The sequence below is a fragment of the Eulemur rufifrons genome, chromosome 30, assembly GCF_041146395.1.
Source record: "Eulemur rufifrons isolate Redbay chromosome 30, OSU_ERuf_1, whole genome shotgun sequence".
NCBI classification, from domain to species: Eukaryota; Metazoa; Chordata; class Mammalia; order Primates; family Lemuridae; genus Eulemur; species Eulemur rufifrons.
Genome location: NC_091012.1, coordinates 64,143,800 through 64,169,351, shown reverse-complemented (window position 1 = coordinate 64,169,351; position 25,552 = coordinate 64,143,800). Strand labels below are relative to the sequence as shown.

The 25,552-nt window shown below is 38.9% G+C and overlaps 1 protein-coding gene across 1 annotated transcript in view; it reads left to right on the top strand.

Moving 5' to 3' along the window:
• The first annotated feature begins 928 nt into the window (after positions 1-928).
• NRK (Nik related kinase) overlaps positions 929-25,552 on the top strand; it is a 122,956-nt gene continuing 98,332 nt past the window's right edge. Inside the window, exons 1-2 of the mRNA XM_069463777.1 lie at positions 929-985; positions 8,047-8,112. Coding sequence (XP_069319878.1) covers positions 929-985; positions 8,047-8,112 — 123 coding nt within the window. The remainder of the gene's footprint in view (positions 986-8,046; positions 8,113-25,552) is intronic.

Here is a 25,552-nt window from a genome sequence, read left to right as displayed (position 1 = left end):
GCTCTACCCCTTCTGCACTGCCCTCGGCTAGTGACTTCTTCGAAGGGCCGAGCTGTAGCAGCCCTAGGGCGCACTCGCTGCCCTCCTCCGCCTGCACAGGGGCTCGCCTAGGTCTGATCCCTTAACCCGGAGGCAAGTCATTTCCTTCTCTAACTTGGTGGGTCTTTGCAATAAATGGAGCGATAAAATCAGAGGGGCAGAAAGAGAAAATAGACAACTAGAAAAGTCACAAGTGTTTCTTGGGGAGACTAGGGCGCGGGCTGTTTGGACTGTGGCAGAGCTGTGGGGCCCAGACTGGGAGCGGCGCTAAGCGGGACCGGTTTTCCGGGGCTGGCAGCTGCCTCGAAAAAGTTTCCTGTGGAACATTCGCCAGCGGGGGCGGGGGCGGCGGGCGCAGCAGTGGACGTGGGAGGGGGCGGGGGGAGGCTGCGAAGGGCCTGCTCGCAAACCGTTATAGTCCTTCAGCACCTCCCTCGCCGGTGGCCCCCCTGGCCTGCCTCCCCGCCGCGCGGCTGCCCACCTGGCTACGTGACGCTGCACCAATCCCTTTCTAGCAGCGCCCGGGGGCCCCCTCTCCTTGCGCCGCCCCCCTCCCCACCCTGAAAGAGGCGCACCCTGCCGGGACAGACGCTGCGCTCTCGCCGCGGAGCACCCCTCTAGCTTATTCGTCTCCTGGACAGACGCTCAGGCTCGTCTCTTGCCCTAGCCAAACTTGCTTTCCCGCCTCGCAAACTCCGGCTTCCCTCCACTCCCAGCTCTTTTCCCTCCACTTTCCCCTCCTCTGTCTCCCACGCCTCAACCCCCGACCCCCCACTCCTTTCTCCCGCCCTCTCCCTTCCCTTCTCCCCCCTTCAACTCCTAGTCCGCTTCAACCTCAGACTCCCGTGCGCGCCCAACTCGGTCGTCCGCTCCCGTTCGGCTTGAAGCCATGGCGGGACCTGGGGGCTGGAGGGACAAGGAGGTCACGGATCTGGGACACTTGCCGGTGAGTAGAGGACGCCCATCGCCCCCAAGTGCTCTCTTTTTGCGGGATCTGAGCGCTGGGGGAGGGACCGGACCCCCTCCAGCCGGGTTAGACCAGGACTTCGACGGGTCCGTGGACGCCGAGGGGACCCTGGGAGCCAGCGCGCGGAAAAGGCGCCCCCTGGGCGGGCCGGGGGGCGAGCCAAACTCCTCAGAAAGGCAAAGGCGTGGGGTGTCGGGGGAGAGAAGAGGTGGCAGGGGGGTGCTTGCGGGCCCTAAACAGCGGGATATTTTCTAAATGTGGCCCGCTTTGTCTAGCGGCTCTCTGGTACCTGTCCTAGCCCAGCTCCAGGAAAGGCCAAAAACTGCGACGTCGAGTGCCTTCCTGAGAGCACTCCTCCCTGTTACCCCGCCACCCCGTCGTTAGCTTCTTCTTTTGCCAGCGGAGATGCCTACTTATAGGGTGACCTTTACTTTTAGGTGACGACAGGCTAGAAAATTAAACCGTGGGAGTTTCACTTCTCTCACTTTCTAATAGCACTTTCTAAAACCTTCTTACTCTTGCCAGGGCAATGTCCCCGATTAAGTGTTGCAGGAATGAAAGAACTCGACGCCTTTGGAGGGGGGAAGTGAATTCTGCACACCCCCATTTTTTTAAAAAATATATTGTGCTCCCTGGCTAACCAGATTTATCTTTTCCTTGTGGTTTTCGTTTGTGGGTTCTCTTTTCCCAAATGCCCAGCTTTCCTCCAGAGTTGTAATTGATTGGTGAGCTATTATCGCCATCGTTATTAGTAGACTTATTATTTTAGCAGCGCCGTTTATTTCATTGGCATCTGGTTTCGAGCTGATATTGGATCTCACCCAAATCCGTGTTTCAAGTTCCCTTTTTAGATTGGCATTTCACTCGCACCCTCTCTTGAATGCAAAAGGCCCCTGGACTCTCCGACAGGGAATAAGCGGGCACGGTGCTGGAATGGTCGGTCGCCAGGCGACTGTAGTTCAGGGCAGTGGCCTGCTTGCTTTGGGAAAAGCTAAATATTAACCTTGAGGTTATAGGACTCTTCAAAGTCGCACTGACTTAATTTTAGACATATTTGGCATTTAAAGATTGTGTTTTTAATGACGACAGACGCCTGCCTTCCTAAAAAATGGGACATTCCCAAAGCCTCACCTATATAATTTTACACTAGAATGGTGTACGTGGGGAGGAAAGATGATGCACATGGGTAACAATTTAGCAAATTGTTCTTTGCCATTATAAATCCACAACACAAACGTGTTGAATTACAAATATGAGCATTGTGATTATTTATGCAGCTTCATAAAATAAAGTCACAGAACCTGTAAAAATTAATTCTTTTTCCACCCCGCGTGCACCCAAAGTTTCTTCCTTGCAGTGTGCATGCATGAGATTTCTGGAATATGGAGGCCTCAATTGGTGGTTTCCTTTCTGAACAGAACTTTTATATTCAGGCTAGATATGCTCCCAAGTAAAAGTGTAAAATCAAGGAATGAAATGTTACCGCCCTCCAAATTCTCTGTATTGGGGGGGGGGAGAAAAAAGCAAACTAGGGCAGATATGTGAAACCACACATGGGCAAACTGAAATAAACTCCTTTCTAAAAATGACTAAAGAGAGGAATGGGAAAGACCTCATAGAAATGATAGGGCAGGGAATTCCAAACCCAAGCAGAAAAAGAAAAGGTTTTATTGCTGCAGAAAAATGGGGGGAAATGGCCCAGACTAACTGACCTGGTCATGGCCCTGGGACATAAGAATTTGGTGTTTGGTGGAGCCCAGGAGATAAGAGGAAAGGCTGCAATCTTTACTTGGCAGTTCAGTGGAATATTAGTGTTCTGGAGGGTGTGGGTGCATGTGAGGAGGGTAGAAAGATAAGGTTGGTTTTTAATGTAGGGAGAGTAGGGAGAAGATACAAACCTCAGGACACTGATGCTTCGCCTCATTTTACAGACTTCATGAAAGTCTCCTAAAGTCCTCAGCTTTTAACAATTTCTAAGTTTTATACGTGAGCCATTTTGTCTCACATGGAGGTCTTCATTATCTGAGCAAATTATGCAGAATTCTCCCCTCTTGCCAAGCACCCAGATCCGAACCCTAAGAAATCTAGCAGAAGAGCAGCACGCCCTTTAGAATTTCCTTTCCTATGAAATTTTTAGGGGTGGGAAAGTCGTTGTTGCTTTGGTCACTGAGTTATATTTCGGTGATTTGGGATTTCTTTACATTAAACTTATTTCCTGACCTTTTGAAGAAGTAAAAGTAAATGAAGAGGCGAAGAGACACCTAAGTCAGTTGTATTGAACTTTACATTTTGATGCAAAGTAGAGTTGATAAAGCAATCGAAGAAATTTGCATATAGTGGTATCCCTTGCAATAATTATCCTCAATATGACATGTGCAAAGGTCAGAAAATTGGCATCCGTCAACACCAAGTGTACCAATTTGACAACAGCCAGACAATGAGGGGAGATTCAAACCTTGGAGTTTCAAATTGAGCAAAAAGAATCTTGCAGAATATAGAAGAATAGTTAAAATATGGGTCTAATTTAAGATGGATAAAGTATGTTCTTTGTAGGCCTGGCCAAGCTAAATGACCAAAGACAAAGACCCTTGACAGAGGACAGGCTTGCTGTGCAAATTGGGATTTAAAGGCAGTGGCAGAACATTATTAGATATTTTTATTATTAGATAAATATTATTTTTAAACCTAAAGTAGTAAGCAGGAGTGAAATGAGGGGAAGCAGGAGAGGGGGAGAAAATTATATAACTTTTAAAATTAAAAAATTTAACTTTTGTATAATTATATAACTTTTTTTTTTTTTTTTTTTTTTTTGCATAATGGCCTAAAGTTAGAGACGGAAGAGAACCAACATAATTACCGGCAAAAAATAGGCCACCTCCATTATGTTTGTTAATTAGTGGATTAAAGTAATTTTGTCTGATTTTCTATTGAATAAATATTTTCTATAGGTGATAAATCAAAAAAGAAAGTGCAGAAATTTGTGGTTTGTGCTTCCTTCATGTCTTTATATATATCCTTGTAATATGAATGTATATGCCCACCAGCAATACCTGGGGGTGTGTCTATATATATATTAATATATTTCTTTTTCCTAGTATGCCTGCGTCCTCGAGACTGGAAACTATTTCTTCATCTCCAAATCTGGCATGTCTTTCACTATGATTGTCCCCTTTGTCTTCTGTGCCCAGTATGGTAATGACATTCCTCACGGCTGTGGCCTTGGTATTTTGACACTGCCATGTGTAGTCCTAATCTATATTGGGGTCAGGATTAGACAGGCCTTGAGGACAGTAGTGGCAGAGGTGATCTGAAATAGCACATGATCCAAACACTATATTTGAATTACATTAGGTTTATATTTAAATACAACTGCCAGCTCTCCAGCCTTCGACCACCCAGACCAAGCCTACTTTCCACATTTGGTCATGAGAAATTTCCCACTTTACTAAGTTCCTTAGCCCCTGTTTGGAAGCAGTTTTACCTTCAAGTGCACAAGGATCGATACGTTCAGCACATCCTCCATACATGTAGAGCATCGCTTCAGTATACCACTGTACTTCAATCTACTTTGTCAATCTTTTTTTCCCCCAGTTTCTACAGCAGTGGTTTTCATATGTTAGTGAACAAGAATAGTGCACAAGAATCAAGAATCATCTCGGGATCTTGGGGACCTATCCTCAGAACTTCTGATTTCATAATTCCATGGTAGGCCCAAGGAATCTGTATTTTTAACAAGATTTCACAAATGATTTTCACGTAAGGAGAGTCCACAGTATGAGAAGCACTGGTCTGGAGGAAGAGATTTTCCTTTCTAAACTCTGCACTTGAATTGTGAAGCCCATTCTTCCAATGGTCTCTGAAATTCACTCGAGTACTTATCTTGTCGTATCCACCATTTTCATAAACTTTTTATATAAAATTGCTGTTTCTAATATTAAAACAAAAGAAGAAAAGCATCTGCTATCTCCTTCTAGTACTGTGCAATCTCTTTACTTCCTTTTTCTGCCTGACCACTGGAACACATTCTCTCCTTCTCCTTCTTTACTATCCTAAATTTGAAATTTCTTGCTACACATGTGGACCATTTTCAATTCCCTTTTCTCCTTAATCTCTGCCATATTTGGTTCTGTCGATCAGCCTCTGCTTTGAAAGCTCTCCCTTGACCAGTTAACACTGCCTTCTAGTGGCTCGTTTTCTTCCCGTTACCCCCACTCCTGGCTTTTATTAAAATTAGCTATCAGAGTACTCATTCTCCCTGCTCCTTTGAATTCACGAGACAAAAACAACTCTCTAAATTCTGGGTTTAAGCAGGCAGCCGGAGTAGGGCTGTTAAATTTCAGGAGATAATTTAGACACATAGAAAGGTATAACAAAAGTATAAAGTATTTGTTTTACAGTTTATGGTTTAAAAATGTGTTAAGACTTTGAGTTTTAGTAATTTCTTTTGAGAAAAGCTTTAGAAATTAGAGTTTCTTCTTTACTGAACATTTTATTTACCCAAATGGGACACCAAAACATACAAACCCCCAAATAATCTCCAAATCGATGTAACAGTCGTAGAAATGAACATTTTCCTTCTTCTGGTTTTCTTATCTCAGTATGGCAGGGCACAGGAGAGGACCAAGTAATTATGGAGACCCCTCTGCTATGGACCTTTTAATTTCACAGTGACAGAAAGGGGGTTCCTTTTCAATGTTTGCTTCCTTGAGAGCCCAGAATATACTTGCTCTGACCGTAAGTGGAAAGCATGATATAAGAAATTGGGTATCGTTAGCCTAATAGTTAGTATAGTCCTTCCCCTCTTTTTTCTCAATTTAATATTTAACCTTAAATGATAATAGCATAGAGATGGGGAACAAAATATCACATATGACTAATGAAAATAATATAGTCTTAGGTTACGTGAATACTAGGTAGAGCTGCCTTCAAGAGCAAAGGAAATTTTAAAATGTTCTTTTATTAAATGTGAGTAGGAAAAGAAATAAGCTGGTTTGGTCATTTGAGAGCAGGAAAAAGTTTCCTGACAACTTCAATATAGATAAAATAAGGCCTCCATGAATTTCCACAGGCATTTTATTATCCCGGTCCGTTTCCTTGGTGTCTCTTTGGAGTAATCAGATACCTGAGTTAAAATCTGAGTAAGGTACTTACATTATTGAAGGCTAGAAAACAGATTAGAGAAATTTACGACAGTTTGTGCTCAAAGATTCAGAAATAAAGGTTGTACGGACAATCCAATGATTCTCCAATATATGGTATCTTTTTCAGCTAAAATGCAGCCTTAACTATAACAAGGAATGGTTTACCAATAAGAATCAGCTAACATGTTTGATTCTTTTGACAGATGGCCAGAGCCTTTTTCTCCAGAATTAATAATGTCTAAAATAAATCCCTCAATGATATCCTTCAAAGAAACATGCTAAAGTGATAAAGTCTTCAAACTGTCCTTAGTAACTTGTTTGCTTCCCCCCATAAATTTTTCAATGAGTAATAAAAAAGTGATATCCTTAATATCAAAAGCACTATAGCAATCTACTTTTATTTTTTTAATCCTAAAAATGATCATTTTAAATAGCTTTTACATTTTCATTTTCAGTATGTTCCCTGAACTGTTTGCTCATAATGATAACTGTGTCTACTGTGACATAAATTTTGATGATCATTTTGAGAAAGAAAGAAGGCTACTTGGCTGCTGCTTTCTCTGACAATGGTTGTATCAATCCAGTGGAAACATCTGGATTTTAGAACGGTAGAATCTGTTTTTCTCCTATATAGAATTTTAGAGCTGGGAAAATTACCTAACACAACACCTTCATTTTATATATGTGAAAACTGAATCCCAGAGAGAGTAAATAACTTACTCAGAGTCTTATAGTTAATTAGTGGCAGAGCTGGGGCTAAAACTCAAGTCTTTTGACTCTCTGTCCGGTTGAATACTTGTCAATTGAAGAATTCCCAGAGCTGGGTCATTTTCTTACGACAGTTCTGCTAGATTACACAGATATCATGCCAGTCTTAAGGAGACTATAATTTCATTCTTCTATGTTGCATATGTTCAATAGTTTTTCTGTTTAGCTCACATTTGTCACAGTGATAAAAATGTTTTCAAACAGGATTAAACAAAGTTTGTGGATATGAAATGTGCTTTATATAAGGCGTAGTGAACTTCAAAGAATTTGTCAATGTTCCTACCATTTTGAATATACATTGGCATCTACTCATGCCTCATGTAGGTTTTGCTAAAATAGCAAAATAGGCTGCTAGGCTAAAAGTTCAAGCAGTGATAAAATTCAAGAAACCATGCTTTGTGGTGAACAAGAAAGAAATGCCCATATTTAAAGGTAAGGAAACAGTGCTTGAGGATGAACGTGGAAGCCTTAGGACTGTGTCCTTAAACATGTTATATTTTGTTTCCTATGATGCCACATTTATGCTTCAGTCACAGAAAACATCAATTTGTGCCACGAAAAGGTATTCAGCTAATGCAAAGATTAACTGTAAAAAAAACAAAAGAACATATATTTTTTAAATGATGCTCTTTTAATGCCATGATGTTGCTTTGTTATTCATATTTAGAGAAAATATTTCTTCTTAAGTGTTGCTATAACACAAATAAGCCATCTAGCCTTTGTATCCAACTTCTAATCATCATTGCTGTATGTTAAACTTTCTGCCTGGTTAGTATTTAGAAGATAGATGTTAAAAGAGTACTTCAATTACAAATAAATTAACTTATTTCTATTTTAATTATCTTTCTAATTACATCATGAATATGCCTTAGCATTACATAACTGTATGCACTTTACAGTTTTATGACTATTATTTACACAAGTATTTTATATCCATACCACTGTTTCTTTTTTATAAATGACTATACTCAGTCCAGGGAGACTGTGACATCTGTGCTTTTTGGTAAATGACATTTAGGTTCTTCCCATGTAAATTTTAAGGGAACAAGGCAGACTGAAAATACCATTTAAGATAGCTGAATGCTTGCCTATTTTCTCAAGATTGACAGTTTTTTTTCTACTTTTTTTCAGGATCCAACTGGAATATTCTCACTAGATAAAACCATTGGCCTTGGTACTTACGGCAGAATCTATTTGGTAAGTGGAGTTAGATTATTTATTCATTCTTCATTTTCTAGTGATAATGATAATTACGAGTCAGACCTCCACACTGCCAATCAAATAATACCAAAACATGGCATTTCACTTTAAGATATGAATCAAATTAAGATAGCTCAGTGACATCTATAAGAATTATTGTTTATTATTACAAGAGGAATGGATTGGTGAATCTATAGTGAACCAACCAACCAAACATAAGATGTAAAAATTATTAGCGGAAAATTAATAAAGTCATCAATGAAAAAGGGAAATAATTCAAATAAGATATACCCAAAGAAAAATATCACTTTTTTATATTATACACCCACACCATTCTAATTATTCATTCAGTTGTGAACTGAATGTCATAAAAAGGAAATTTTTCATAACATTCTATATCATAGTGTGTACCTGAGTGTGCACACGTATACGATAAAGTTTGCTGAAGAATCTAACAAGAAAAATTCTGTATTTATTTAATGATTACTTATGAAGCACTAAGTATGTGCCAGACCCTGTGATGGTGCCTGGAAATAAAGTGATGAACAAAACAGACAAGGTCCTTGCTCTTCCAGGGCTTATGGCCTAGAAATGTGTAAGTAATTAAGTATGTGTTTATGGGGGGGTTGGGAGAGTAACATACATTACATAAGTAAGCACATAAATAACTGTACACAGTTGTCCTTCAGTATCCCTGGGTTCCGCATCTGTGGATTCAACCAACCTCGGATCAAAAATATTAAAAAAAAAATTGCATCTGTCCTGAACATGTACAGACATTTTCTGTCATTATTCCCTAAACAATACAGGATAAAAACTACATAGCATTTACATTGTATTAGATATTATAAGTAATTTAGAGATCATTCATCTAGAGATCATTTGAGGTACACAGGAGGACATGCATAAGTTATATGAAAATACTATGCCATTCTATATCAGAGACTTAAGAAAACCCTGATTTTGGTATCTGCAGGAGGTCCTGAAACCAAACCCCCACATATACTGAGGGATGACTGTAATTGCAATTGTAATACATGATCTGTAAGAAATTCTTAGTGATATAAAGCATAAAACAAGAGAGCTTAATTTAGATTGAAGGGTCAGTGTTGACTTCCCACTCCCTGGAAATTGATAGTTAAACTGATACCCGGAGGATAAATACGAGGTAACCAAGCAAAGGGTGGTTGTGGAGGATGATGTTAATGCATTCTAGATAGAAGCAGTGCCAGTGTTAAGGACTGGCTTGGGGTTGGAAGTGCTTTGGTAGCCCTATCTATCACCTTGATCAGGCACCCTTCTCCCACTCTCTAAAACGGGGAATTGACATTTTTGCAATCTTGTTTAAGGTTCTATAGAAACACAGTGTTCCACTTTCCTAGGCCTGTCCTTCCAGAGGCTGATCCTCACTACAGACTGATCACAGGTCCTCTACGTATGGGTTGTATAGAGGTGTCTTGATATAGGCCCAGAGGAAGGAGCTTCTTTCTAGTTCAGAAAAGAGCGCCCTCTGCTTGCCAGTCCTTGCACCTTTGGGGCTACATCTGTCCCATCTATATTCCTTTCTTACTCATCTACCCAGGTTGGAGTGGGGAGATGCTTTTTAAACTTTGCATGAAGGCACCTATAGCATGCAAGCTGAGTAGCAGAAATAGCATGTGGACAGTTCTTAAAAGCAGAAAGAACCTTTGTGACTATAGGAAACAGAGAGAATGCCAACATTCGTGACAAAAGTTGTTTCAAACTATTTTGACCTGACCCATTAACAGGACCAATAAGCTATAGACAGTGACATGATACAGACCCAAGTATATGGTTTATGCTACCTCATTTGCATCCCACAGTGAATGATTAGTTAACATTTGTGTGATCTAGGTCAGTTTTCATACCTTATACCTATACCTTTTACACAGACAGAAGGTTTATCATACATTTATGATTTCTGTGTCTCTATATGTATTTTAACTCCTGAGGGGTGTGTGTGTAAGTGTGTGTTGGGGGGTGGGGGGTGCTGTATACTTCTTCTGATTCGAAGGTATAGAGCCTTTTCCACCACTAGATGTTAGAAATAAAAATCTCAGAGTCATATAAGGTAAGAAGCAATGGTAAGACTAGGCAACACAGTCTGAGGGATGACTGTAACCATCTTTCGATGGTTTCTCATAATCGTTCATCAGATAGAAGAAAGATGCCATCAAAATGAGAAAAGTCAAGAGAGTAAAAAGGTAAGTGTTGCATGATAATTTCCTTTTCTAAAACTCAGGGTTTCTTGAGCTAAAGTATATATTTGGTAAAATTCACTCTTTTAAGTATACAGCTTTATGAGTTTGGACAAATGAATACAGTCATGTAACTACCACCATAATCAATATTTTCAGTATACATCTTAAATTAATTATAGTCTATATTCAAGGGATATTCTACCTCGTCACTGTGTGGTGTTCCAGCTGGCATTGCTGTGGTTGTGGTTGTCATACATTTTGCTTTTACATATGATATAAATCCACAGTACTACTATATTTTTCCTATATTTACTACATTCACTCTTTTCCCTATACTCACTACTACTATTTTTTATTTAGATAATTATCTTTTGGAGCAATTAAAAATAAGAAAAGTGTCCTATATTTATCTTCATTTTAGCCATTTCTGGAATCTTCATTTCTTTGCACAGATGCAAGTTTCTATTAATATATGGTATGAAAAACTTAAGACTGAAGAACTTCCTCTAACATTTCTTATTGTTCAGGGCTGCTGGTAGTGAATTCTCTGCATTTGTGTGAAAAGTGTTTATTTATCCTTTATGTTTGAAAGATATTTACCCTGGGTATAGAATTATGAGTTGACAGTTATTTTTTTTTCTTTCAGCAGTATAAAGATGCCCCTCTTCTGGTTTGCGTAGTTTCTATAGTCTGCTATAATTTTTATCTTCACTGTATTTTTTTTTTCTGGCTGATTTTAAGATTTTTTTCTTTGTGTATGTGTTTCACCGGTTTAGATGTGAAATGTCTGGAGTTTAGTCATCTCTGAGGCTGGTTATGTTGATTGCTTTTTCTCTTGAGAGTGTTTTTTATTTTTTTCTTGCTTTCTTTATACATCTCAAAATTTTTGTCTGAATGCCAGAGACAGTATGTAGACTAGTAGAGAGTGAAATAGTCAGCATTTATGCCTTTAAAGGGGCACACTTGTTCAGCTAGGTTGTTAATGTGGGAGGTTGACTCAATCTAATAAGAAGACAGACTGTATTCGGGTTATGTTGTTGCTATAGTTACCCTCCATTCACTACCAGCTTCAGATCCCTCTGTTACCTTGTGCATAATGCGGGGATTGGTTTTCTGGAAGGTTTTTCTCAATATCCCTGCTGTACCCTCAGCTTTAGATCTTCCCAGTGCATCTGTGCCTCTGAGAGGTTCTCGTGGGGTACTGCTATTGCTTCTTACTGAGTGCCTGTTAGCCTGGTGGTGTGGGCAGCGGGGAGTTCTCTGGTTCCCTGCTTCAGCCTCAGGCTTAGCAGATCCTGTGCCTCTGGGTCATAGGAGTGGGACTTTCTTACTAAACCTGCCTCTACTCCTAGTGGTAGGATACTTCTAATCATTTGCACCCGCAACCAGTTCTTGCCCTTCCTCCAGAAATAGATGACTTTATTTTTTTTACCTTTCACTAGTTGCAGTAGGTCTTCATCTGTACCTTGGGGCAGGGAACGGTTTGCTGCCTTCCCCCTAGGGCTTAAGACTTTTATTCATAAGAGGGAAAGGAACCAGAGCTGGTTTCATGCCTTTTCCTCTGTGATGGCTTCTCATGTCCACCAGGTCTGTACCATAAATCTGTGGGGAAGAGCCTGTGAGTGTGTATAAATTCTTCTTTTGTCTGTGGCTCCCAAGGGTTCTGTATTCTCATGCTTGGCCACATTTGGTCTTTAGCAACGCATTAAACAAATTTAGCTGGATTCTTATACCTGTTTCTATGGTGACCCTGTCTTCCCCCTGCAGCCACAGGTGAGCAGTGCTCATGTCCCGTCTCTCCTTGCAGGTGCTTGTCTTTCTTCAGACTTCAGCCTAGTTGGTTGCCTGGAGACTTCCCTCTAGATTCAAGAAAAATTACGATTTTGTAGATCATTCAGCTTTTTCTTGTTGTTAGGGTAGGAGTGGCACTCTTTCTAGCTTTCATGTCCTCATCAGAAGTGAGAAGTCCATGTTAATTCCTGTTAACTGAATCTCCATGAAGCATTTACCGTATGTTCGGTCCTGTACACATTTATAACTTCTAAGAATTTTATGTGTATCTATTCATATCCAGAGATAGAGAACACTTTCTATCATCAGATCTTTAAAGTACAAACCTCTGTGTTACAGAATGTTGATGCTTACAGAAGCTTTGTATACACCAGAAAGGTTTTTCTCTGCCACTCATTGACTTGACCTCTTTTTATTCTGCTTCAAATTAATTTCCTCCTGTAAAAAGGTTTGGGATGGTTGTGGTATACATTGATACCACCCTCATGGGAAATGATCTGGAATATGTAATAAATGTTTTAAAAATGTTCATCCTCTTTACACCAATAATTCCACCTTTGGAAATCTACAGTAAACATCCCAAATGCAGAAAAAACATGTAGATATTCATTGCAGCAGAAAGGTAGCATATTGTGTTGAAAAGAGGACCCGCTTTGAACCAGGCAGAACTGATTCATTGCTTACTTGGCCATTAATTGCCTATAACCTCGAGAAAGTCACTTAACTTCTGAGTATAAATTTCCTTATTTATAAAATGGAGTTAATAATAACTACCTTGCAAGGTTTGATAAAATTTAGAAACACTATATAAAAATACTTATTATTGTTGTCATTACTTTTAAAAAGAAAAATTTAGCAACACCCTAAATCGTAAAAAAGTAAGATGGAAATAAAACATTATACCTTATACCCAGTCAATATATCATTGCTCTGTAAAGCAGTATTTATGAACTTATCTAGCAGCATAGAATTATGCTTAAGATGTTAAGTAAAGTATTCCTTATTATACGTATGCCCTGATTACAGCTATGTTAAAACATGCAGATGAAAATGGTGAATTAAATGTTAGAGCAGTGAGATATTGGGTGTTTTTTATCCATTCTATATTTTCTAATGTCTGTAATATTATTTAGGTAAAGAACATAACTGTGTGTGCATTTTACATATATATTATATATGTATGTATATATGTATTAGACAGTACCAAATGCTACATAAATAACCTGCACAACAAAATGGAAGCATGATACCATTCAAAATTAATGTCAGAGTGACTCATAGAGTCCTTTGCTTTTTCAGTGCTGCCAACCACATCCCCTGCTGGTGTTTGTTTTGGTTAAAGTCTCTCCAATGTCTTCCAGCTTGTTTCCAAGGCCTCTTTCCCTGGCAGGTTTCCAGCTGTCTGCTGAGGTCTGTGCACGTTGAAATGAAATGAAGGCTGAGTCTCACACTTCACATTGTAACCCTTTTCCTTTCCTTCTTTTTCTTCTAATTAGATACCTGTCCTCCCACCCTCTCCCACCTCCTGCCAGTACAAACCTCACTTGAAATTGCAGGGTTTTTTTCTATCTCTTTTTAGGAGAGAAAAGTACTGCTCTTCCTTTTCTTTTTCTGGTAGAATTAGAGAACGTAGTTTCCCCTCACCATTAGCTGCTAGGCTCATAGCTTATGGGTCATTATTTGAATTGTAGGGCTATTTAGTATTTGGCCAGGTGAAGACTGAAAGAAAATAGATTGGAACTCATTTTTTAATGATACTATTAAAAAAAACAATTTCCCAAAGAGCACTTTACACAGAGAGACCACAGTTATTTTACAAAATATTAAGAAAGAGACCAAGACTCTTTAGGGTGGCACAGTTGGAGTTGGCAACCTGACACTAAACATGTCACTTGACTTTTCTGGGCCCATTTCCTCAACTATAAAATAAATGTATTAGAATAGATCATCTCCAGGGTTTCCTCTGGCTCTGAGATAGTGCACCTAGCACAGTCGTCAGAAAATGTCATCAGAATGATAATAATAATCCTATAGTCCCATCACCACCTGTAACAATAGAAGTTCATTATTGGTTACTAGTTGGAGTAGTTCCACATTTCACCGAACAAAATGATTTTCATCATGCTTTTCTATTCTTCTCTCTACTTTACCACCTGATAGCAAGACCTGTTCAGCAGGTACTATGACACTCAATGCAAGTGTAAAACTGGATAGCAGGTATATTAGGAAGGCAGGGATGCTTCACTATATGTTGCTATTATCTAACACCATTTTTCTAAACATAATACTAGTGAGGCAAGACAATGAACTGGATTTCCAGAATGAACGAGTTTGCCTTGACCTTCATAAGATCTTGACTGCACCGTTAACATCAATCATTTACTCCCACATTGCCATTTGCAGGTGGTGAGGACAGAAAAATAAAGGGGAAAAGATTTGAGGCAATCATTTCAAGGAAAGGAAAAACTCACCTGAAATAGAGTAAACCTCCGCGGTTGTGTCTAGAGCCTAATTGCCACGTATATTGATGCCTAGTTGGAACTCAATTAAATGGTGGTGGAAGAAAGGGACCACCCCAAATTCCTTATTGCTCTAAAACTGAAAAACACACCTTGGGCATAAGTAAGCTTCTGCCCTTGAGAGAGATTAGAGGAGTCATCTGCCCCTTGGTAGTCAGCAGATTAAGTCAAAGTGTGGGATTGCAGTCACGAGCAAATTCTTGAATTGTTTGCACTCCAGAAGTGAATTGTTTGCACCGCTGAATATGGAAATTTCTTTTCAAAACACTGTCGAATGCATCACTCTTAAATTTGGTTTTTTAAATCACTGCTTGACACATTGCTTTTACATTGCTTTTACTTGCAAACCTCACTGGACAGGTGAGATTTAGGTTTATTAGTTACATTTTCTGGATTTAAAGTTGGGGCAGGGAATGGGAATGGAAAGGAAGGAAAGAAATGTCCTCAAAGTTGATGACATACGATTTATGATATTTTAAATTAAGCTTCAGAAACGTGGTGCTGACATTTGGGTTGCCTAGCCACTAGGCCTATTGGATGGGGGTTTGAGTATTTTTCCTTTTAGGCTGAAATTATACTGTTTATTTGCCTACCAAATGTCTAGCACTGTGAATGCTTTCTTTTTAGGTCGGAAAGTTTCCTCACATCCTTGCCATTTTGCAAATATAGCTCAATTAAGTCAGCCAACAAATATTGCTTGAGCGCCCATAAAGCACATAACACTGTGCATTTCATTATACATTGCAAACCTCCGAAGGAGCTGAAGCTGAAACTGACTCGAGGCCACAGGCATACTAGGCTGTTGTGCCTTCATAGTGCAGTGCCACAAATCCAGAGCCATCTCTTGATCCCACCTTCTTCCTGTGACATTGCCCCCTTGTTATAATGTGCCTCAAAAGTTGGGACTGGTCTTTCTTAAGTAACCCTCAGGCTGCTGTAGCATAGGAAACATTAAATTTATCCATTAAATAACAACATTGCTTTGAATGTTTAAAACTTTCCATAATAAAAATTTTTTAAAAATGTTTATTGAATTCTCACTATGTCCCAAGCACTGTGTTAGGTTCTAGATGCTAGTGAGAATGATTAGAAAACATTAAAAAAATTTTTTTTTATTTCAGCATATTACAGGGGTACAAATGTTTAGCTTATATATATTGTCTTCATTTTTAGGGGGATCATTTTTATTGATTTAGTTTTTGTAGAGATAAAAAAGAGAGTATTTTCCCTGTGACTGTGACTTCTTCATTTGAGGAGGGAGTGATGGGTAACTGGAAGAAATGAGAACCAGGTGAAGATTGGAAAATAGAAAGAAGGAAATAAGGTTGTGGTGTTTTTTTTTTTTTTTTTTTTTTTTTTGTGTGTGTGTGTGTGTTTTTTTCTGGATATAGAAAGTCTAATGAAGCTTCTAATGAGCAAAACTCCAGGAACAAGTTTTTCCTCAATAAGAGAATAGAGGTTGAATATTTGCAATGGGGGTGAAAAAAGCCAACGTAAGCTAAATAAATTGAGACCCAGGGGACCAAATTAGTGGAAAGTGCTGAGGCTTAAAGGCCTTGGAGAAAATGGAATATTTCTATCTTGGCCATGACATCTCTCCAACTGTGGAATATAACCCAGGCCCCTGAGTTGTAGGCTTGTCTTTTCCTTTCTGTGTTATACCAAAATTTACTTCTGCCTCCCAATAAATCTTGAGAGAGGAAGAAGAAGTTACTAGCATGATAGGAACAAAAGGGGAAAATAAAAGTCGTGTGTGGGATTTCTGCTCCCAACAGGCCATAATTGAACATTTTCACAACTATTCTAATCTGTTTAATATCTTCTCTCTCTCTCTCTCTCTCTCTCTCTCACACACACACACACACACACACACACAGAAGCAATTCAAATTCTATATTTGTCGTATTGGGGTAACACAAAAACCATTATCTCATTTCTTCAGATACTCATCTAGTTGATTGTTATAAAGTTGTTCCAAGGACAGAAAAGATAAATTTAAATGTTTGGAGGCAAATACACATTTCTAAACAAAAGCCAAGACTAATAAACTCTTTAGATCATGGTGGCTTTGGTCAATCAGATAAAAATATTCCAATTATAAAAATCTTTGTAAAATATAAATATAAATCTCTGTGGGGAGAAATAATACAGTTACTTAAAAACAGACATACATACGTGCCTACCTGATGCTTGGCTTATATTCTTAAAGCTGTTTTTTATATATTAGTATTAACAAAATTTATGCAGACAAGATTTTATAAACCACTTTAAAGAGTGGTGCAGGTGAGTGGAGCAGTGTTAGAAACACACTAATGTACTCTTTGTCTAATATATTATGAAACAAGTTTTGTTTATTTCGCTTTTACATACACACACACAGACATACATATATAAATTATGGTCAGATTCTCAGAGTAAGTTAAGTAAAAGTGGTTGAAGTTCTTGCTTTCCTTTATCCTCTAGTACCTGACCACCAAAGACCAGTTAGCTAGGTCCTCACCACATTTCATGAAATAGACACTTTGGAAAATAGCATTTAGGCAGTTGTTACTCTTGAAATAAGAGTGAGTCTTAACTTGATTTTAGGACTTTCCAACTTTCTACCATATTTGTGTATCTCTGTCTAAGGTAGTTTTGTGGACAATACCAAAACTGTGTTTAGAAACTAATGTGCCACTGTAGCTCTCTGGGGTTGTGAAAGGAAAAGGGAAAACTCTAACAATGTTACATTGCTAGGGCTACTCTAAAGGCAGGCTCTTATAAAGAAGCCTATCAGTAAGATTAAATTAAAATATCAAAGAATATCAAAAGATAAAAACAGTTCCTTATCCCGCAGTCTTAATTTTCCCTGCTAAGCTACACCCAAGTTATAATAAATTCTCCCTCCACTAGAGCATAGAGAAAGAGGGGGAAAATGAGATATGAATTATGTGTCCTTTTGTTTGGAGAAATAATGATACGGTGGAGGTTTATGTGTAATTTGTGTTAGAAAAATAAGAAAGCTTCTTTTAGGTTTTTCCTTTTTAGGCAGAGTGTCTTTATGACTAGAAAAAGAAGGTTGGATTGTTCAGGGTCCCCTGAGGGAAAAGAAGATTGATTATATTCTAAGCACTGCCAGTAACATTTTGTATAAATCATTAACTCTGAAGAGAAAAAAACAAAACAAAACAAAAATACCACCATGATCAAAAAGGACAAGTCTAAGAGTCCTCAGAGAAGACCAGCTTTTCTTGACTCTGAAAAAAAAATTAAATAAAATTATTTGGTATAAAAATTGGGTAAGGAAAAAGATGGGGATTTAAATATTAGATGCATTACAGAAAGTGACCTCAATGTCCTAAAAATGGGTAATGTTTACTAAGTGTCTACATTGTGCCTAGTGCTTAATTTGCATCATATCATTTACATGTCATGAGAGTATTGTGAGATGGGTATCATTATTGTCACCATCTTTCTATCTCACAAACTAAGAAATAGTATTCAAGAGCTTAAGTTACTGAATAAGTTCACAAAGCTAATACATTGTGCAGTCAGGAGTTAAACCAAAATTTGCCTGGCCCCTAGGTCTGTGCTCTTGACTGTACTTATATTCAGCTCAGCATGTATAAGACAGTCAAAAAGCATTCAGCTAGATCAGCCAGTGGAAAAAAAAATCTGTCCAAGTGCAAAAGTTTACAGGAAACTGATGAGCTGAGGTCAGCAATGAAGATCATTAATGATGTGTCCCTCCATCATATTTGTTTCTGTCAAGATGGGCACTAAGACAGTCTGGACCGAAGGTCTTTTTCTGGAACTTAATAGAATTTCAGAAGTGGATGGGGACAAGCAGATAGGTTTTATAGGACACTTGAAGCTCATGACTAAATTCCTATTCAGACTCCTGGGAACCCTGGGAGTGTAGAGAGGTATTGGCTGTCAAACTCTTCACTCTATTCTAGTGGGCAGGTCCCCATCTCCAAGGCCAAGCATTTCTCCTCATTTACTGTTCCTACTGAGAGCCCCCAGGAAGAGGGAGGCACTGCAGGATTGTTGAAAGTTAAAGCCTCCCTTGTAGATGATTGGTTTCTGATTGGTGGGGATTTTAAAAATTAACAAATTAAAGAAAATAATTTGTGTATTTTCTAATAGATGCATTTCTAGGAACATGAATGAGGATTAAAATATATAAAATTTAGGGAACCCTCGTTTGTTCCCTTGCCTAAGCACAGAACTTCTCCTAGAATCTGGGCTGGAATACATTACATGTCAAGCTAAGTGGCTATAGCTTGGAAAGTTAGAGGGTGGCAGAGGAAGAGAGTCGAGCAGGTGGATGGTGACAGCAAGGGTTTGGCATTGAGATGAGTTGAAATTATTCTTATATTGTTCGCATCAGATGAGGATGCAGGTTTCAACAGAACTTACAGCTTAAGGCTTTCCTGGTGGTTAACCTCTACAAGAGTTTTGCAAGCAGCTGAGTTCCTCTCACCTTGCCACTAAATAAAGTGTTGCAATGACAGTAGAAAACCAGCTACAAGGCTTGGAGTGGATGCCTAAGAATTCATTAGTATTTAAAACAAGTTCGCAGGTTTATTCGGGGGCAGGAACCTGGACTTTTTCACTTTGCCTCTACTCTCAGAGCATTTAGTAAAGTACATTGCACATATTAGGCGCAAGCGCATCAGGCAGAAATGACAAAAATCTCAATGTAGACTTCTTAGTATTTTTTCTGTTGCCCGAAGTCTTGTTCTCCTTTTATTATCAGTGTTGGCATTCTACAACTAGATATTACGAAAAACATTAGTTGTTTCCAAAAAATCTATCTTAATCATCTTTGGGACTAGCACAATACCTTATACATATGGATGCTTGGCACAAATTCTTCTGGAACTAAAAAGATGTGTGCAAAAGTGACCCCCTCCTAAATGACATATTTTTACAGGGGCTCTCTGCAGATGTGCCTTGATGGAAAGGATTGACTAATGACACCCTATTAAGCCAATGCTGGAGACAGGTTGGCCTTTCAAAATTATACCACCTAAGTAACTTTCTATTCTAACTATTAAAAAAGGTGGCACTGTGTAGAGATAAATATTTCCAAAGGATGGAAATATTAGCCTTACTTTTTTATTACTTTCTGCTGAATGAGTCATTTAGGAAGCTTGAAAGAGTATATTTTTTGGGGGGGTACTGTAGTTTGCTGTAGTGTTGTTGGCATGGCCAAGTATAAGGATGGTTTCAAGAGAGCCTCATACCTTCAGGAAGATGTCTAGAACATGTGCAAATATTTCCTGACTTGGAAGATTGGCAGCTGTTAGAAAGAAAAACACGTATAAATAACAGCCTACAAATGCCCTTGCTTCTCTTAGCCTTCTACCCATGCTTGCCAGTCACTGTAATGGGTTTTATAACTACCTTAAATTTTAGTGAGTTTCAAAAAAAATTAATTGGCTCAAAATATTAAACTCTAAAAGCTTTAATAATGTGTATTTTGCAGGTTCTACACTGCATGCATATATATTATATACACACACACACAATACATACAATGACCAACTCATCTTGGTTTGCTGGGGGTACTTTTCCGGTCCCACGTCCTGGGAAACTCCTATCGGTTTGGGACACCCCATATGTATATGCCTGATTTATGCCTGTCATACTTGACCAACATATTGTACTCATTAAGAGGTAGTGGTATCCTCCCTTCAACTGCACTCAGGGCAAAAGTAACATACATGAACAGAAAGGTGCCAACTAGTTTAAAAGAAGCATAAAACAGAGTGATGATATTAGTAGGAAGCAGAGTCTGTTTATTCCATCCAGTGCAACATGAAAATCGGTTTGACTGATTTCTGCACTGCCACCACTACTGCTCCCCAAAAAACATACAGACAGGATTAATTAACTGGTTATTTGATGGAAATTACCATAATGTTTGTTGGCATCTGGTACACGTAGCCTTACTAAAATGGAAAATGGATGTTTTACATTGCATCCAGGATGCTTTTAGGGATTTCTCAGGCAGATCTGAATGCCTAGACTCAAGAGAGGGAGATTAGAGAAGCATAACTCACTGTCAGCCTGCCTCCCTGAGGCTCTTCAGGTGGGATGCCCTAGTATGAGGCCAGAACTTTCCAGGTAGACCTCCCCCCATTCTCTCCAGCATTTTGAATCTGGCAGTGGCATGAGTGGTAAGTGAGTTGGGTCAGGAGAGGGTTTATAGAAATTCCTTAGAATATATCTGGTTAATTCATACAAGATAATTTGTTTAAAGAAATCAATAGCAAAGTAACTATTTTCATGATTCCATTGAGGCTGAGTTGTAAAGCCTCCCTCACTCTCTACAAAACAGGAGAATTTGTACTTTTTTAATAGGCAAAACATCTGCCTCTCTATAGCAGCTGGTTTGTATAGTAATGTGCTCTCAACTCCTTTGTAAGTGCTCGTATCTTTTGAATTCTGTTGGTGTTGTGAGTTATCTTGTCATTTACTCCCATTTTATATATCATTATGAACTTGGTAGAAAACTATAATTCAGTTCAAATGAATTTCAGTAACAGAGATTTAGTGCCCGGGGATGTCTCCCTAGGTTTACATGGAAGCAAAAGCCATTGAGTTCTAACAATGCAACTTGCCCTCTATTTGCATTAAAACATGTAGAATGAGATGTGAACACAAGCAACTTTAGTTGGCCCCAATCAAACTTCATTCTAAGAAAAGCTATGAGAGCAGGAACTAGATAATTGTAATATTCATTTCTTCTTTAATATCCCCTGCAGTAGATCTGTGTTGAATCAAATTTTGTTGGTTCATTTTATATTTTGTGATTTTCTGTATTCAAATCTTATATTGCAGAGCCCTGATGATCAGATAGAGGGGTGAAGGAGTATAGATGGTGGGGTGGGGAGGGGAGAAATAGAAGGATACGAGAGACCTTAGAAGTAGAGTTGCCAGATTTGGCAAATAGAAGTACAAAATGCCCAGTTAAATCTGAATTTTGATGAAAAACGAATAATTTTTTAGTGTATTACCCAAAGCTATATACTTATACTAAAAAATTATTTATCTGAAATTCATATTTAACTGAGCGTGTTCTATACTTTCTCTGCAAAACTTGTACGGAGCTAACTTTACCTGGGTCACAGATTTGCCACCCACTAACCCTGTCCTAAGAAACAAGAGGGAGACTGACTCCCACCTGCTGTGGTGTGGCAGAGAATGCGGGATCAGCCTATCTAAGAAGCTGCCAAAGGGTGGGGAGGGGGTGGTCTTCTGGTCCTAGAACAGCTGCTACTCCTCCCTGCTTCTTGTGGCAAATGTTTTGTGCTGCTTTCAGAGTTCCACAGCAAAGCTGCTTTGCTGGCAGCTGCAGGGGCCATTGAGTACAGGTGAGTAATTCTCTCCTCACTGAGAGGCTGGGTCAAAGGAAAGAAGGACGGTTTTCTCCTTGACATGCCAAGGAGAGCATTTGCCTGCTCAGTCCCCTAGGCTGGAGAAGAGAATCAAGGTCACTCTGGTTTTTTTTTTTTCTTCTTACTCCAAAAGTAGAAGGACTCTGGGCTGGTGACTTACTTAGTCACTCTCCAGTTTTATTGTAATATGGGGCCAGCCCCTAGAACGATCGCAAGCAATTCAGTCAATGATGTTGATTTTTTTTGGGGGGGGGGTGAAAGTCCTTATGTTCTGTTTCACAGGCCAGGCTATCACTGGCTTCAATCTACAGATTGCTCACAGAAAGACCATTTGTGTATTTAGAACCCCATCGCATGTGGTCCATTTTTGTGAGTTGTGAGTTAAATCACCCATTTGACCTATGGTATTAAGTATGCCTTAAGGAAGGATACATAGGGCATGAATGGTCAATGTATAGTGTGAAATTGAGGCAGACTGCCAGCAGAAGTCCTTAAATTCAATGTCACATCACCCTGCTCCTAATTATGTTAACATGACCCAGAGAATGTACTATTTACTCCATTTTATAAATAATGTTCCCTCAAGGACAACTGACAATCTGCAAGGAATAGTGATTCTATAGATTCTAAAAAGATTCCAAAAGAGGCAGCAATACACTGTAGGTCCTCAGTTGATGTGGCATTGCTATTTATGTCCTCTCTGGATTTGCTAAGAGTCCCAGTAGAGAGAGAAATAGAGCCAGAAACAGTGTCACCATCTCCCAGCCCTCTCAGGGACTTCATTTACTGTACCTTCTACCATCATCAACTCTCTTTCTAGTGCTCCAGGAAAAGTAGTTCCTAATTAAAAAGTGGGGAAGACCATGTGCTGTAATTTATAGATACAAAATAAATAAGTCTTGAATTCTAGCCAATAGCAATTCAAGATACTTTTATTTAAGTACTTACTGTATACCAGATGCTATTCTATATACTTTGTAGACATTAACTCATTTGATCCTCATAGCAACCCCATAAAGTAGTTTTTATAAATGTTATTGTCATATTGTATATGAAACTGAGGCATAGCAAAGTTAGATAACTTGTGTAAAGTCATGTTGTCCAGTAAGTGGCTGAGCCAGGTTTGAAATGAGATCTCTCTGGCCTGCAAAGCCCTCACTTTTAACAATGCTATGTAAAACTACAGAAGAATTGTTAAGTACAAAAAGGAGCACCTTTCTACATGATATAGTCAGATCAGTGAGTACCTAGACAGTGGTTCCACCAAGCCCCCAAGGAGCATTTACAAATGAGGCTACAGTGTATACAACTCTTCTAGTTACAGTAGCATTATTGTTTTCCTCCAGTCTCAAAGAGCCTTTCTGATGAAGAAAGAGAGAATTAAAGAATTATCTTTTCAGTCAATTGACAAAGCCAAATTACATGGTACATTTTATGGGGAACATTAGAAACTACATGAGAAATTAATTAGCCATTCAAGAAGTGCCTGTTCTGAATAGTAAATATTTAAGAAGGATTCAATTAAATTTTCTCACTGAGAGTAGCTTTTTTAAAAGAATAAATTTTATGTAAAATCTTTCAACAGCAAAGTGCCCAGTGTACAATATAGGTTTTGGAACCAGCCAGAACAGAAATAAATTAGACATGCTATTGATATTGTGCTATACAATTTCAAGAGGGAAAGCTCTTCTCTCAAAAAACTAGACAGTAGACACATACTATTTAAAAGACTAATCCCTTTGATGAAAGCCCTGACCAGGATGGTATCCGTTTAGGTTCCTGGAATACATTCTGAGTATTCAGCTAAAAATTCATGTAGAGACTTATTTTGACACAAGTTTGGAGTATGCAGTTTCCATCCTTATATAATCAAGTCATCCCAGTCCCCTGCCATGCCACAGTGGTAGCATGTGCTTTGGTGTCACACTGATCTGAATTTAACTGTTGGTTCCATGAGGTGAGTGACCAGAGAGTATGTCACTCTCTAAGCCTCAGTTTCACAAAAATAATGGGGACAATAAAACCCATTATGCAATGTATCTGTTATTATCCCATGAAAGAACACGCAAACACCTTTTTATCAATACTGAAAGCAGCATAAAATGTCATCAGCATTGAGAGTAGACAAATTGGTAGAGGAATGCCTTTCCTTAATACAAAATTTATTTTAATATTCACTATACAGAGAGCTGAGACAGATAAGGAAGAATCTCCCTAGAGGAGGGAGATCTCCCTAGAAGTCATAGGTCATAGGTCAACCCTTTTATAGATAACAAAACTTGGGCCCTGAGAGGGGAAGTGACTTGCTTAAGGTCAAATAAATAAAGGTGCAGAGCCTCACTTTGCTATAGAAATACCATGTTCTTCTCCCTTGCTAACACACGTCCACTCATTCAAGGTTTCCCAGATGTTAACTAATACTCTAATTTCTAGATAGTCATCCCCTAAGTATCCTACTTCTTCTTGAGGAGCTGGAAATGAAATATATCATTATTTTTCCCTCTCATGCCAGATTGTGAATAAAATTGTGGTAATTCAGGTTGATAGTAATAGCTATTCTTATACCAGTGGAACTAATATTTTTAAAATAAGAGATGATGATTCAAATATACCTCCAGAATCTTAAGAGTAACAGCTATGAGTAAAGGATATTATCCAATTTATTTATTTTTATTTATTTTTTTTTTTTTGAGACAGAGTCTCACTCTGTTGCCCAGGCTAGAGTGAGTGCCGTGGCGTTAGCCTAGCTCACAGCAACCTCAAACTCCTGGGCTTAAGTGATCCTACTGCCTCAGCCTCCCGAGTAGCTGGGACTACAGGCATGCACCACCATGCCCGGCTAATTTTTTCTATATATATTTTTAGCTGTCCATATAATTTCTTTCTATTTTTAGTAGAGATGGGGTCTCGCTCTTGCTCAGGCTGGTCTCGAACTCCTGAGCTCAAACGATCCGCCCACCTCGGCCTCCCAGAGTGCTAGGATTACAGGCGTGAGCCACCGCGCCCGGCCCAATTTATGTTAAGGAGTCTTATTGATGTTCATCAAAACGCAAGTAGAAAAACATTTCATAAATCAGCCTTAAGTTACTGCACCCTCTGACAAATGCATTCTCTATCTTCTGTTCACATCAGCCCCACTTCACATCTCTTTCCCTTGACAAGTTCCTTTATTTTAATTTTTTATCTTCCCTGTTTATTCTTTTCTTTAGGTAGTAATGATTCTAAGTGCGGTTAACAACTTTCACTTCTATGATTCCCTTCAATACTTTTGGATAGAATCTGGAGATATGTAAAAGAAATTTATTAGTTAACTTTCCAGAATCAGTTTCCACCATGCTTATCTCCATATGCTTTGTATTATTATATATAATTTTGAGGAATTTGTCCCAGGTATATTAGATGGTGATGAGTATTTGAAAGCACTGAGTTGAGTGAAGACCTGGCCTGCCTTGCCTTAAAATGTCTCTCTGTATTGTTCCATATATGGCCCTGTAGTAGGTAAAATAACTGCTAATAT